General features: G+C 41.6%; 1 protein-coding gene across 1 annotated transcript in view; it reads left to right on the top strand.

The window, feature by feature from the left end:
• The window catches only part of DLEC1 (DLEC1 cilia and flagella associated protein), a 32,495-nt gene that overhangs the window by 12,766 nt on the left and 6,815 nt on the right, over positions 1-12,914 (top strand). The window contains exons 16-30 of the mRNA XM_041408561.1: positions 337-511; positions 1,790-1,883; positions 2,108-2,238; positions 2,548-2,706; positions 3,485-3,624; positions 3,868-4,021; positions 5,096-5,206; positions 6,324-6,454; positions 6,798-6,983; positions 7,082-7,140; positions 8,289-8,440; positions 8,964-9,067; positions 9,762-9,832; positions 10,462-10,610; positions 11,654-11,788. Coding sequence (XP_041264495.1) covers positions 337-511; positions 1,790-1,883; positions 2,108-2,238; positions 2,548-2,706; positions 3,485-3,624; positions 3,868-4,021; positions 5,096-5,206; positions 6,324-6,454; positions 6,798-6,983; positions 7,082-7,140; positions 8,289-8,440; positions 8,964-9,067; positions 9,762-9,832; positions 10,462-10,610; positions 11,654-11,788 — 1,951 coding nt within the window. The remainder of the gene's footprint in view (positions 1-336; positions 512-1,789; positions 1,884-2,107; positions 2,239-2,547; positions 2,707-3,484; positions 3,625-3,867; positions 4,022-5,095; positions 5,207-6,323; positions 6,455-6,797; positions 6,984-7,081; positions 7,141-8,288; positions 8,441-8,963; positions 9,068-9,761; positions 9,833-10,461; positions 10,611-11,653; positions 11,789-12,914) is intronic.

Here is a 12,914-nt window from a genome sequence, read left to right as displayed (position 1 = left end):
CTGATATCCTGCCCCATGCCTGGACACATGCCTGACCCTAGCTTTTCCCCCTCTTGGAAAATGATAATACTGTCATTTTGTTTGCTTATTTTCCAGGGTTTCCTGCTATTACTCTTTGTCACAGCAGTATGTGACTTATATACTTGTTCATGGACAGACTGGGACAACTAGGATACCTTAAAGTATAATGAAGTTTTTAATTGGCTGAGCTAATTGCCCACAGGCGATCTGTACTTGTATGGATGGTTATCAGTTTTGATCTGGTGATTAAAAGACAGGATCCAATTTAACACAGGTTAAACATATTTAATGACTCTACCACATTTCCTCCCAAAGTTTAGTAGAAGAGAGGATGCTTCAAAACATCCCAGGATGCAGAGCAGAGGATGTAATAGCACTGGAAATAGAAGTTAAAGGCTTAACAGAACCATTTCATCTTCTTCTGGAACCATATGCCATTATTATCCCTGGAGAAAATTTCGTTGGTGTAAATGTCAAGAAAACATTTAAGGTTTGTGTGCTTTTAACTTCACTGTTGTCATGTGGTTTGTGTCACTGGATGTCATAGGTGTTATTAGAAGATATCAGACTGTCATTGTTATTTTAGTTTTCCTGAAATGTTTTTAAAGGAAGCCATGAATCCAGAAGGGTCTGCACTGAAATGCCCTACCCAGCCTGCTCAGCCCTTCACTCCAGGCACCAGCCTTAGTTCCTTTTTCATCTCTCCAGTTTGATACCACAGAGTTTGACCCCTCTCAATGTTTTTCTGGGTCACTAACCTATTGCTTATCACTCTGTCACTCCTGTAGTGTAAAAGTATTCCAGCTGGGAGGAATAGTCAATGGATGATTAAATTACTTCATAGCTGAGCATTGTTCATGCAAAGAACTACAGGAAGCACAGAATTACAAAAATCACACATGCTGCAGCTTACTAGATGTTATTCTTTCCTGCAGGTTCTGGTAATTTCTCTTTGGCCATTCTGGGACAGAATGCTGCTGCACTTGGCCCCTCACACAGCATCCCCTTCCCTACAGATCAGGATCCTTTTGATCTTAGACTCACTTGGGAAAAACAGGCCTGTTAGCAAGAGCCAGGCAGGAAGACATTTCCCAGTTATTGATTTTCCCATTTTTTCTTAGAGATACTGCTAATCAGCCTTTGGTTTTAAGATTTCTCTCCCTAGAACTTTTTTTTTTTTTCAATTTAAGGCAGCTATTTCATACTTCCCAGTAACCCAGTATAACTACACATGTGATAGAGGTAATTAAGCCACTTACTGGTGATATAACAACATCCTTTGCAGTTTCCAGTTGGGTTTTTTTAGTCTTTAAAAAGATAAGAATTTGAACTGTGCTTAGAGATAATTGCACTTCAGAGAACAAAGTTATTTGCTGTAGTTAAGAAATAATGTTTTGACTAGATCTGAAGAGCAGGCCAAACATTTCAAGAGCTTGCATCTCCCTCACAAACAAAGCCTTTGGCAAAGAAAAAAAAAAAAAAAAGCTGCACTCAAAAGATTTTCAGTTTATGTTTAGAAATTCTGTTACATTTTTGAAAAATGGGGGGAAGTTTAAGTGTCTCAAATATTATAATGTTTTTGGAATGAATTGTTAATGGATTCTCTTCAGGTTTGAGGGAACACCTTCACCCATGTGAAGGAGATACTGTTAAATAAATGATGACTCACAAAACCTAGTTTGCAGTGTATCAGTGCTCTCAACAAATTGACTTGTTGCTCTGAAAGCTTAAAGTGCCTTAGTTGTCTCATTTATTTTAATTGTTTCAGCTGTGGAACAACAGCAAAACATTGATCAAGTACACATGGGAGAAAATCACAGACTCTGAGATCATCGAAGTTGAACCTCGTACTGGTGTCATAGGTAAAGTTTCTGTGACTTGCAAGCAGTAATTAATGAAAGATACAGTAATTGATTGTATCAATTTATGATAGTCACAGAGCACTATAATGCAAACTGAAAAATTACCTGATCTCCAGCCCACTGGAGCCAGCAGGAGACTTAATTTCATTCCAGTAGCTTCATGCTTGAAGCAGGTGGTTTCTTACAAAAAAAGTGAGACAGGAGCCTGGTGTTTTCTGTTCTAGATGTGAATAAATGCTGTGAATTTGTACTGGCAATTTCTGGAAGCAAACCTGGGGTCATCAGCCGTAACCTGCCCTGTCACATTGAGCTGTGTCCAGAGCCAGTTATGCTGCATGTTGAGGCTGCTTTTAAGGTAAGGAGCAGTTCAGTCTTGCAGGAGGATGAGCTGTGTGGCCTGGCCATTGTCCAAATAAAGCTTTTTTTGCTTCTCAATAGCTTGAGAAATCTTAAGTGGTTACAAGCAGGAGTTATTTTTGCTGTAGTGACTATTGAGTCAATGTTGATATTCCCATGACACACAGAATTTTTCTGCATTACACAGTGCATTTGCTTTCTGATATTCTCTGTGAAATGAAATTTTAATCCTAGATAATAACATGTTTCTTAATGAGGCAGTTTTGGCAGTGGTGTCCATTCTGATGTCTGTTTCCTGCTGTCCTAGGGTCCATTACTTTGTATTGATGTTCCATCACTCCGGTTTGGTTTGACTAAGCAGGGTGAGACTGTGTCAAGAACCTTTGAGATTAATAATCTCTCTCAGGTGCCAGCACAGTGGAGGATGCAAGAAAGCCAGGTTTTTCTAGCTCAAAGAAATGAAGAGGTAAGTCACTGCTACAGCTGGCTGTAGTCCCTCCTTAGCTATTTTATTTCTTCTGTTTAGGAGTTGTATTATTCATTCCAGCTATCAGAAGTTCTAATTTTTGTGACTTCTTATGAAACTAGTCCTGCACAGTTTCATAAGTGCATGAGTTCTTTTGAGATTGAATACTTCTTTACAATTTTTCTCTATTTCCCTTTATTTCAAATGCCCTGCCAGCCTGATCCAAAGAGACATAGAGTATTTCCTGAATGACAGTTATTTCAGCTGCTGCTGCTAGAACTAAGAGTTCAAGGCTTTAGTAGAGCTGAGACTGCTGAACACTCCTCCCCACACACCCACACCAGCATCTTGGACAAGAATCTGAGCCCCCACTCCTTGCTGATGCTCTTCCTGTGTCCAGTCCCCAACCCTCTTTCTTCACCCTTCTGTCCAAGAATCTTTCCCACTCGTGGCACCTTGCTGCTGCCTGGGAGCTGGTGCTGCTGCTGAGGCTGATTGCTTCTCCTTCACATTCCCTGTCAGTCCATGCACAGCTGACCCTGCTGTGCCCTTGGCTCTGACTGAAGCAAAGCCCTGCCTCCTTGTTTAGCCAGGATTTCACAAAGCTGGCACTGTGCTTCCTGACACCAGCCCAGGTGGGACTTAAGGGGCAGAGAGAGAGGTCTCATCTGAGGAAAAATTAGACACTTGGAAGCCCTAATTAGATTGTGTGGCTTCAACGTTTTACCCTTGCTTTGCACATGTCAAAAAAATTTCTGTTCACTCTTTCCTCTCCCAGGTATCCACCTTCACCATCCAGCCATCAGCTGGGAAAATTCCTCCTTTGGGTCTATGCACAGTTTCAGTTCACTTCACAGCACTGCAGTGCCAGCGTCTCCAGACAGTGCTGGAACTGGAGGTGGAAAATGGAGAAGGAAGGTAAGGAGGAAGAGCAGCATTTGTTTTGTTTTTCCTGAGGTTCACATCTGGTTTTCACTTCAGGTAGTTTTCTCTCCTACAGCAAAAATATGAACTCACAGTGGGGTTGTGTAACCTATCAATGAACTATCAAATTTCTAATATTGCTAAATAAACATAAGCATCGTTCTTCCCAGCATGCTGTTTTATGTCTAGCATGTTTCATTAACAATAACAATAGACCATCTGTGTGTTTATTTCCAGTCATCTTCCTGTTTTTGTTGAAGTTCAGACCCCCCAAGCATGCCTGATATCTAGTCATCTAGTATTCACTGAAATTTATACTGGAGTTCCTGTCAAAGCAACCAGTAAACTTTTTAACCAGACACTGCTGCCAGCAAAATACTTATGGGGAAAGGTAAATGCTCATCTAATAGGTGAAGAGTACAGCAGGGATGGAAGTTGCAATTTCTGTAGGAATACAAATAATGGCTATTCTTAAAAGCTTTTCTGATGCATCTTTTGACTGTTCATTATTGTTTTACTGGCTTGGGAGCAGAACTTCAGCTTTAGACCAACCTTTATTAAAAGATTAATTACCAGTTGATGTCATGATGTTCTTACTGTCTGTGGATCCCTGGGAAAATGGATGAGCAGATGTGAGGGGTCATAGGATGTAAAGCCACCAGAGTGTTAAATAAAGTACAGTGGCAGTTTAGGGTTTGCACTTAATTTAGTAAAACAAAGAAATTATGGTGCTTTTGGATTGTGTCTGAATTCTGTTTAAATTTCACATTCTGGCTGGGATTCAGCTTACAGAGTAGGAACCCAAACTTAATATCAGTATTTAAGCTGTGGTCTGAACTCTCTTTTCAGTCAATGGAAATTTGTCAGTGCCTTGGTCATTCAGATCTACTCTGACATCCAGGGTTGCCTACATAAAAGCACTCAGTGCCACTCCAGATGTCCTCAGGTGCCCAAGGGATCCTAACAGAGCATGTGCATGGTGTAGGACCTACAGGAAACACTTTGGAGCATCTGGAGCCTGGGAAGAATATGTAGAGCATTTTTCCTGATGTGTAATGTTGATGTGTGAACAAGTGAGTGGAAGCCCTGGGTACATTCTATGCTGGCCTCTTAGGGAAGGTGCCAACACCAGGACTGTGTCTCCCCCACCTCTGTAGTGGAGAGAGATGGGGCACATCTGGATCCTGCTCTGATATCAGATAGATTGGCTTCACCCTGAAAAGGCTTGAGACTGTGAGAAGGATGACAGTGGCTCTGCTCCCAGCCCAGCAGCTGGGCACCTGAAGTTACTTGGAGTGAATGTAGGCATGAGGATCTTGTCGCCCATGGGGAATTGTAAAGCCAGTCTAGACAAACTGTAGGTGTTGCTGCCTGAAAGTGTCCTAATCCTGAGAACAGCTTGGTGTTTTTAGAAGAGGCAGTGTGAGGGAAGCAGCATGAGCTGAGTGTCCTTTCTGTTTGGCAGCCCATTGGAAGCCAGGCAGCTTCCTGCTCCATCGTGGTGTCCCCTGCCAGTGGCACCTTAGGCCCAAATGAAGAGAAGGAATTCTGCATTGAGCTGTCATCTAACACTGTGGTAAGTTTACAAACTGATGCACTTTTATAAAAACAGCAACACTGGCTTTTTCATCTCACCTCCATCTGGCAAAAGGAAGGAATTCTGTGTACAAAACCACGGGCTCTTTTTCCCATACAATATCTCTGAAATGGCTTTGCTTTAGAGGTACCACTGTTGAAGGCAAGAATTAAAGAAGTGCACGTGACGTGCAGTTTCCATCCTGCCTCTTTATATATCAGCTTTTCCTGTTTTCTTCCTTTCTTGACGTCCTGTACAATTGCTCTTAATGCTTTTCACTCTTCTTGGAGCATACAGATCCTCACTTTAGATTATCTGGAATGATATGGAGCAGAGTGGCATATACAGTGTATATTTGGTTTTCTGAATGCAGTTATGCTCATAACATTTTGATATTTGAAAACTTAAAAGGGGCTGATGGGACTGAGAGTGTGCAAAATACAGGAGCAGAAATTCAGAAAAAGACTTTACAAGGGCCTTCAAACAGCTGAGCTAAAGCAGCTAAATACAGGATCTTCCTACAGATATGGTGTCTTAGTTTTCATTACAGTCACTGGTAAACAGCTGAACTAAGCAGCTAAATACAGGATCTTCCTACAGCTATGGTGTCTTAGTTCCCATTACAGTCACTGGAGACTTGGGTTTCATTTATTTGCTTAAAAGTAGGTATTCAGCACTAATCAGAGTTAGTATTTAAAATTATGTATCTGTGGCACTTGGGAACATGGTGTAGTGGTGGCGTTGGCAGTGCTGGATTAATGTTTGGACTCAATCATCTCAGAAGTCTTTTCCAACCTAAAAGATTCTATGATTCAATACTTGGAGCATAGGAATTGTGTCAGAAATCAGTAATGGAGCAGTTTTAGGCTCACAGACAACTGCAGGTACAAAGCTGAGAAACAGCCACAAATTTTTACCTCAGTACTGCCTTCTAAGTAGCTCTGAGGCTGTAGAAAATGCATGAAAAACAATTCAGTAAAACTTCTCACAATTCTGTTGTTCTGGGTTTCATGCAGGGAAGTTGACACACTTTTTGAAAATAAATATCCTAAAGAATCTTTCTTTCCTCTGTGATACATGCTTCATTCACAAGAAAACTTGATTCTTTGCTTTTCAGGGTGAGCTGAAAGACCTGACACTTTCCTGTAGCATAGAAGACATGGCTGAGCCCCTCTTCCTGAGCATTTCTGGAGAAGTGAAGGGACTACATGTCACCTACTCAGTACCTTCTGGCAGTGGAGTTGACAGGTAATATCTGACTGATTTTTATTTCACTTTTCTGATGCATAGAATGATGGCTATATTTTGGAACATGCTCATCTCTATATCTTTTCATATAAGTAAATATGTATTTAATTTGGTAGACTGGCATGTTATACAGGATAAAAATTTGACCCCAAATAAATCCTTGTATGGGTTGAAATGAAAAAATGAAAAGCAGAAAATGCTGATGGCAAAAATCATAGACTGCATGGTCCTTTTACACTGTGCAACCACATTGCATGTTGCACATTATTAAATCTCCTGAAATCATCTGTGGCATAAGAAAATAAGACTGTTATCTAAATACTACTGTTATTTTTTCTGGCAGTGGTGAAGGACAAATGCCACAAAGCCCACGTGAGCTTCTTTTGGACTTTGGGTCTGAAGTTGCACTCCAAGATGTTGTGAAGCATCAGCTGATTCTAACAAATCTCACTGCAATCAGTGTTCCATTCACACTGGAAGCTGAGTATTTTAGTGCCTGTTTGGTGCCTCCAGAACAAGGAGCCTGCCCGTGAGTCTTGCTGTTCTGCATAATGACTCAAATACTAATTTAGGTCTGGTTTAAACCTGAAATCAGACTTTTTTTTTTTTTTTTTCATGCTCTCCAAGCTACCTGGTGAAAAGAAGGGGGCCTGTCACAGAGCATGCAGCCAGAAAAGTAAAGTCAGGTATGAAAATTATCTCTTCAGTGGAGAGAAAGTGAAAGCCAGCCGAATGCCATATTCAGCACTAAATGTGTCAGTCAGGCACATCTTCTCAGTGTTGGAGTCTCTGGTGAAGTCTAAACTGTTAAATTACATAATTCATCTGTTCATTCCTGAGTTTGAAAGCCCATCTTGTATAAGCATTAGGTCAATCTCTCTCTTCCCCTTCTGCTTTTTTCTCCTCCCTTTCTTTCTCTCGCTTCTTCATCTTTCTCTTGCAAACAACAGTATGAAGCAAAGTTGATGGCACCAGTTGATTCTGGTGCCAGTTCACTCCTAGAACACTCCCAGTACACGGGATGGATGACATGCAGGACGTTTGGCTCTTTCTCTCCTCCACAGTTTTCCAGTACCAGTGCAGCAAGCTTTTCTCCCTCAAACGCTTTACCATACCCTCCTCACTCTGGAAAGCTACAGCACAGCCCATCTGTCATTTCTGATGTGTTGTACTGAAAAATGTTAATATTTACAGCCACATGAGACTGAGGGAGGGAGGAAATGGGAGCAAAAGCTGTGAAGTGTGGATGTGTTTTCTGTATCCAAAATAAAACTTGCACATATTGGTACCTTGCCATAGAGTTTGGTATCTGTTCCACAGACAGAGCTTTTCAGCTGTTGAATTAGTGCTTAAGATTAGAAAAATGCTGTTCTGACAGATTCCATGCAGGCCTAGGTGACTCAGAATGTGGAAAGGCTTTGCTCTTTGTAATTAATTCTTTGCATGGAAGAGCGCACAGAGGTAAACAGGCAGCTGCCAGTGGAACAAGAAACAGTCAGCACAAATCCCAGCCTATTTTTCTTAGTTTTTTTCAGGTAACCAGTTAGTGCCTTGCATATCCAAAAGAGTCCTGGATCAGGTTGTTGGAAGGGTTGTCCTGTTGTAAAATATTCTGGGCAAGCACTAACTCTGAAAAACAGAGTAAGACCCACTGCAGAAGGGAACTTTGAAGTGGTGTAAATGTGAGCTGAGTAAATGATCCCAGGGCTTCTAAGTGAGTGAGGTTAAGCAGATTAAAGGCAACTAAAATCATGGTCCTGTGTATTCTTCGAAAGACTAACTTTGTTCCATTTCCTCAAAACTGATGAAATGCTTCTTTGCTCTGCTTCTTCAGAGTTTGCAGCAGCGTTGCTGTCTCAGGGGAAGGGAGCAGCTTTCCACATCCAACCTTCCACAGGAACTCTGGAAGCTTTCCAGCAGCTCACCATAGAAATAGCAGCTTACAACAACATGTGGGGAGAGTACCAGGATAACCTGGTCTGTAAGGTAGGTGGGGTTTTGGTTTTACCATGGCAGATTTTACACCAATTGTATTTCCTGGATGCCTTTCTTTTAGAAATACTTCAGTTTTTTAAGCCTTCTGTAAAAATTCACAATGAATCTTGCTATATACCACTACTTCCAATGACATGTAAGGAACAATTGTTTGGTTTGAGGGGGACATGTTTATTCTCTTGGAGGTTTTCATGTGCCTTGAAAATGGCTGGAGTAGTTTTGATTCATAACATCTGTTTGGGAGCTGGCCAGTGCACTGCTCTGCTCTACCAATACCATAGACTGTGTTTTGTAGAAAAGCTGCAGGAAAGCTGATAAATGCATGAGGTATTGCATTCTCCTGCTGAGAAGAGTTGTTGTTAGCAGATGAATTAGAGGCTGTCAAAGGAAACTAGTCAAAAATATTTGAAAATCCAATCAGTTTGCAAAACATAATCTTGTAACACAGAGAACTAAGGTGTTCTTGATTCTGATAGCAAATCTTGATTCTAATAGCAAAAATTCATTTTAATAGGTGGGAGACTTACAACCTAAATTAATTCCTATGCAAATGACTGTGAAAGGCTGTCCAATCTTCCTGCAGATGACAGGACCAAAACCAGAGCCACCCATTATCAGGTATAGTGCAAAATACTGTCAGGCAAATCAGAGAATGAAATGCCAATGGACTGCAGCCAACATACACACCTGTTCCACCTTGTGATATAATGAGAAGGTCAGCAAAGTGACAGTCAAAGCACAGTATCTGCTTCTAGAACATCAATACATTTTTCTCTGCCAACACAATTAGAAAATAATCTGCCCTACAAGACTGCTGGCAGACTTCAACTTCTGAAGCCTCTATTCTGGGCTTGCAGTTGTAGAATTTCACCCAGCGCAGCCTCATCTGGCTCTGTGGAGATGGCAACTGGCACATGGTAGCAGTTCTCATCACCCTCAGCTCATTTCTCCCTGGCCCTTTACCTGGACCAGGAAAAATGCAGCCCTGAGGTCAATAGTGGCAGGGGAAGGTTTAAACCCTCTCATACAGCAAATGGCATCTGCACCTTGGGATGAGGGCTAAGGGTTGGTTTTGGGGGAACCCTAGCACTGCACATGGTTACTCTGAAATGTCTGAGACAGCTGAAAAAAACTGGGGAAAAAAGAAAAGAGACAGATAAAATAAACCAATATTGTACTTCACAATGTAGGCCATGCTTTACCTGAGAGCCACTTCAGTGCAGCCAGCTTGGTTTCCACTTTTAAACAACTCTTCAGTGTTTTCAGACACTTCTGTTCTCTGCATGCACTGACAGCAAGGTTCCCTGTCCAGGTTTGGCACTCAAGTCTCAGGAGGGTCCCCTGTGCTTCGGAGGGTCCAGCTCAACAATCCCAGTCCCTTTGGTAAGGATGGTTTTGTACAGCAAACATTGATGCTTTCATTGTGTTTCTTATAGAAATAAAAGTAGAAGGGCCCATTAACCTGTTAATTGACAGGCATACTTGTTTCCTAATGAAGATGGTTTTAGTAAAAAAAACAGAGAGTGACTCATTGGGTTGCCACTATGCAATTGCACATCCCATCTTGATGTAGCTGGGTTTTCCCTCTTTGAAATGGTGGGAATTCAGGATTTTGCATTTTATGAATTTCTTACAACACTAAGCCTGGTCAATCAGATGTGCTACCTGCTTTTTACTGGCATCATCTGGCTCTTCTGTTTAGTCTTTTTAGCTCCTGAGTGAAACCTTTTCAGAGCAAAGTCAATCACCTTTTTCTTTTAAAAAATTCGGCTAAATCCATTTGCTTAACCAAAATAAATGAGAGTATTTTGTTTATAGTTTAGGACATAGAAAGTGGCCAAACTATAGCAAGCTCTTAAATTATTTTCATTTGCAAATATGGGAAACCTAAGAGATACATTTAATACAAATCCAGTTGCCAGACACAAATCTGTTACTTGATATTCTTGTACCAACTACGCCATGAGCCCTCACTGGCTAGAAGTAATTGTCCTTTTTCCTTTCCCATTCAGACATCCGCCTGGACTTGGAAGTTTACAACCAAGAGCCAGATGATGAAAAGCTGGTGGACCTCTTGGTGCTCTTTGGAGACCCTTTTCCTCCTGTGGACATGGCTGGAGATGAGGCTGCATCAAGTGGTAGCACCTCAGAGTCAGAGGTCGTGTTAAAGCTGGATCCAGCTGCCATTCCCTATGGGAGCATTTATCCAGCTTTGGAAACCACAGATGAGGTCAGCTCTTAGGATGTTTCTTATACTGCTGCTGAGATACATGATGGGTTTTTTGGCATGAAGGGTTGAAAACAATAACAGGAGATAGAACTTGTAACTAAGAGCTGGATTGTTAAAAGAAATGTCAGCTCCTCTCCCAGTCAAACACACAATATGTAGGTAGGTGGAGATCAGCAATCTGTTTCCAGAGTGAGCTATAAGCAATTAGCTCTCCTTAAAAGTGTTAAAAAACTAAAAAATTACTATTTAAAATACTTTCACTGACAAACTATTGTCATTATTACATGAAAGAATTCAAATAACTAAAACTCCTTAATTTGGCTCTGCTTTTCTCGTGGGTGCTTTCTGGTGTCAACATGTGTTGTAGTCAAGGAGCAGAACCTACCCTGCAAATTTCAAATTGAAGCTAATGATATGGAGGTATTCATCCCAGTGCTAAAATTAGATTGGTTCTGCTAGACTATGGTAACATCTATTACATATGAGGTTTGATTATAATGTGGCAATTTAGTGTCTTGAGGGGCTGGGAGTGACAGGGAGAAGGTATCTCCCAGGATATTGTATATTGCTCTGGCAAAAGCTTCACACAAAAGATGCTAAAATCACATTTTCTCTGCTTCAGCTCAGCATGCACAGTTCTGAACACAGCTCTAACCTGTCTTCTGCACAAAGGGAAGAGTACTGCCCCAGAGTGCTGGTTTGTATAATGGGCCAGAGGTGTCATGACTGGGTGCTTCTCTAGGTAGAATTGGCCCCAAGCATGCACACTTTCCAAGGAATTCAGGAGCAATTTCAGCAGAGCTACTCTGTGGATGAGAAAATTGATGTACAGGACACATCCACGTGTCCAGCCCTTGTGCCAGAAAGAAACTGGAGCTGGCCATGCTTCCTGACCAGTTCCCTGTGCACATCACTCACATTCCTGCCTTGCAGTGTAACAGTTTTAACCATTCCCCACCCCTGTGTCTCTGCAGCCTTCAGGTTCTGACAGCAAAGAGATGGAAATCAGCAGTCAGGAGTCTGCAGGAGAGAAAAATATCTCTGTACTTATCCGACCTCATGAGGGGGTGCCTGCAGACATCCCCTACTCCGTTGCTCCAAGGCAGATTGTAAGCTTTTACATTTTCTTTGGGCTTAGATTTAGCATATTTTGTGTAGGGCAGAGGAGACAGAGGAAGGAGAAGAGGTAGCTTTGAATTTGGTTTAAGGTAGACTCTATTAAACAGTGACACACCAGGCTGGAAGGCTTTGGAGATGATCATGAGAGGAGTTTGCAAGGTCAACAGAAAGTGTCCTATCTACATCTGAGCAGTGACCTGATGACTGGACTTAAGTGTTAGTTGTACTCCAGAGTTCTCTGGTCTTCTCACTTGGGCTGGCATGGTGAAATCCAGGGAGCCATCCAGGCTGAAGCTGTGGTAACATGCAGAGCTGGAAATCAGGCTGCTGGAATGTGGTCCTCTGGAGATAACTCGTGGATAAACCATTGTAACCCACAGTGCTTCTCAAGTGAGTTGTGCAAATACAGGCCACAGTGTCACAATCCCTTAAGTATATCATAAAGACAGCCCTGGAAAAATCTAGCTATGAGTGACAGGGTTGCCCAAAGCATCAGTGTGCCAATTTTATTTTTAAATATTTTTTTGCCAAAGTGTTTCAGTTACAAGTTAAAGATTACATAAAAGAAATGATGACAGAAATTAAGCTGCAGTCAGCTCTGAGGTGGCTGAGGCCAAGAAAGGTCAGACAAACAAGTGCCTCACTGTGGAGGCAGCTTTTGTGGGATGTATCCAGCAGCAATATCAAGATTTAACCATAACCTGCACAATTCACCTGAAGAAAGCAGAATCTAGTCAACCTGTAAATCCCAGAAAATCCACTGCAGCTGGCTAGTGCATGTGATTACATTCCCTGCTGTCATGTAAAATTAAAAAATAGCCAAGACTAAACTGAACTGTAAAATACTCTTAGTTCACACTTGTAACTCTTCGAAAAATGTTTCATATATGTGTAAGTTGTGGAGTAATCACCTGAGGTAGCCAGGGAGTAAGAGTGGGCAGAACTAGGTATTTTTAAAAACAAATAGATGTGCTTGTGTACTTAGACGGTTGGTCTGTGACTGTGCTTAAGCTCTGTTGATGCTAAAAAGTGGCCACAGTGATATTTGCAGTTGAAGTAATTGTCAGTTTTGCTGTCACATGTTGGCATTTTCGTGCAAGCCCGTGCCCGAGGGAT

This window comes from Onychostruthus taczanowskii, unplaced genomic scaffold (genome assembly GCF_017590055.1).
Source record: "Onychostruthus taczanowskii isolate IOZ18803 unplaced genomic scaffold, ASM1759005v1 scaffold3, whole genome shotgun sequence".
Taxonomy (NCBI): domain Eukaryota; kingdom Metazoa; phylum Chordata; class Aves; order Passeriformes; family Passeridae; genus Onychostruthus; species Onychostruthus taczanowskii.
The sequence above is the reverse complement of the archived record's forward strand: the minus strand, read 5'-3'. Positions and strand labels throughout refer to the sequence as shown.